At 65.5% G+C, this 1,400-nt stretch overlaps 1 protein-coding gene across 1 annotated transcript in view; it reads right to left on the minus strand.

Annotated features, from left to right (window-relative positions):
* PPP1R37 (protein phosphatase 1 regulatory subunit 37) overlaps nucleotides 1–1,400 on the minus strand; it is a gene marked incomplete at its 5' end in the record, with an annotated part of 10,745 nt that overhangs the window by 5,858 nt on the left and 3,487 nt on the right. Inside the window, 2 exons of the mRNA XM_026051466.1 lie at nucleotides 158–308; nucleotides 934–1,053. Coding sequence (XP_025907251.1) covers nucleotides 158–308; nucleotides 934–1,053 — 271 coding nt within the window. The remainder of the gene's footprint in view (nucleotides 1–157; nucleotides 309–933; nucleotides 1,054–1,400) is intronic.

Below are 1,400 nucleotides of genomic sequence, written 5' to 3' on the forward strand. Positions count from 1 at the left end.
CATTCCCTCGGGAACACGGGGGCTTTGGGGGGGTTCATTCCCTCGGCGCGGGCAGCACGTGAGGACGGCGCCCGGCTCCGCTCCCTGCTCCCGCCCGGGCTCGACCGGCTCGTCCCGCCGCGCTAACGAGGGCCGCTAATTAGCGCGCAGGACTCACCGAGCAGCATGAGCGGGCGCCCCGAGAGGCTGGCGCTCTCCAGGTGCAGCACCTCGAGGCTGCTGCTGATGCGCAGCGCGCGCGCCACGAAGGGCGCCGAGGGCTCGAGCAGCGGCGTGCAGCGCGCGTCCACGTACTGCAGGCAGTTGGTCTGCGGGAGGAGACCCCCGTGGGTGCCTGCGCGGGGGCCCCGCGCTCCCCCCCGCCGGAGCCCGCTCCCATCAAGCCGAGGCCCCCAGCACTGGGGCGTTTGGCCCGAGGGAAGGGCCATTTTGGCGCTGAAACCCCCAAATCCCCATGAAACCGCCACGTGTGAAACCCCCAAATCCCCACGTGTGACACCCCCAAATCTCCATGAAACCCCCACGTGTGACACCCCCAAATCCCCATTAATCCCCCATGTGTGATACCCCCCAAATCCCCACATGTGACACCCCCAAATCCCCATGAAACCCCCATGTGTGATACCCCCAAATCCCGTGACACCCCCAAATCTCCATTAAACCCCCACGTGTGATACCCCCAAATCCCCACGTGTGAAGCCCCCAAATTCCCACAAAACCCCGTGTGACACCCCCAAATCCCCACAAAACCCCCACACGTGAAACTCCCAAATCCCCACATGCGACACCTCCAAATCCCCACGTGTGGAAACCCCAAATCCCCACGCGTGACACCCCCAAATCTCCATGCAATCCCGTGTGAACCCCCCACCTCCCCCCGCGTGACCCCCCGGGCCCCGGGGGCCCCTCGGCAGCCCCCCCGGCCTTCCTCACCTTCCTCATCATGTGCGCGGCCGCCTGCCAGCCGCGCGTGCCGATGTGCTTGTTGAAGGAGATGTTGAGGTGCGTGGCCGACTCGTAGTACTCGATCATGTCGAAGAGCGCCGAGGCGCCCTGCGGGGGCACCCACGGGGGCACCCACGGGCGCAATTAGTGGTGCCCTCGTTAGGGGCCGCGCCGGGGCTAAGGCCTGGCCTGGGACGGCGCTTTTGGGGCAAAACCCGGGGCAAAACCACGGCGTTTTTGCTGCCTCTTGGGAGGCAAAGCACTAGGGACCGCTCATTCCCAGATGCCACATTCCCAGCCCACTCTTTTCCATCCCCTTTTCCTCTCTCAAGGGCAATGGGAGGCATCAGGAAGGCAAAGGCGGTGGCGCGCGGGAGCTCCCGGGGATCGTCCCGGCTGGGATCACCCCAATTGCTTTGGAGAAGGGAATCGTCCCGGCTGGGATCACCCCAATT

Source organism: Nothoprocta perdicaria, unplaced genomic scaffold (assembly GCF_003342845.1).
Source record: "Nothoprocta perdicaria isolate Ctin4 unplaced genomic scaffold, notPer1 scaffold_759, whole genome shotgun sequence".
Classification (NCBI taxonomy): domain Eukaryota; kingdom Metazoa; phylum Chordata; class Aves; order Tinamiformes; family Tinamidae; genus Nothoprocta; species Nothoprocta perdicaria.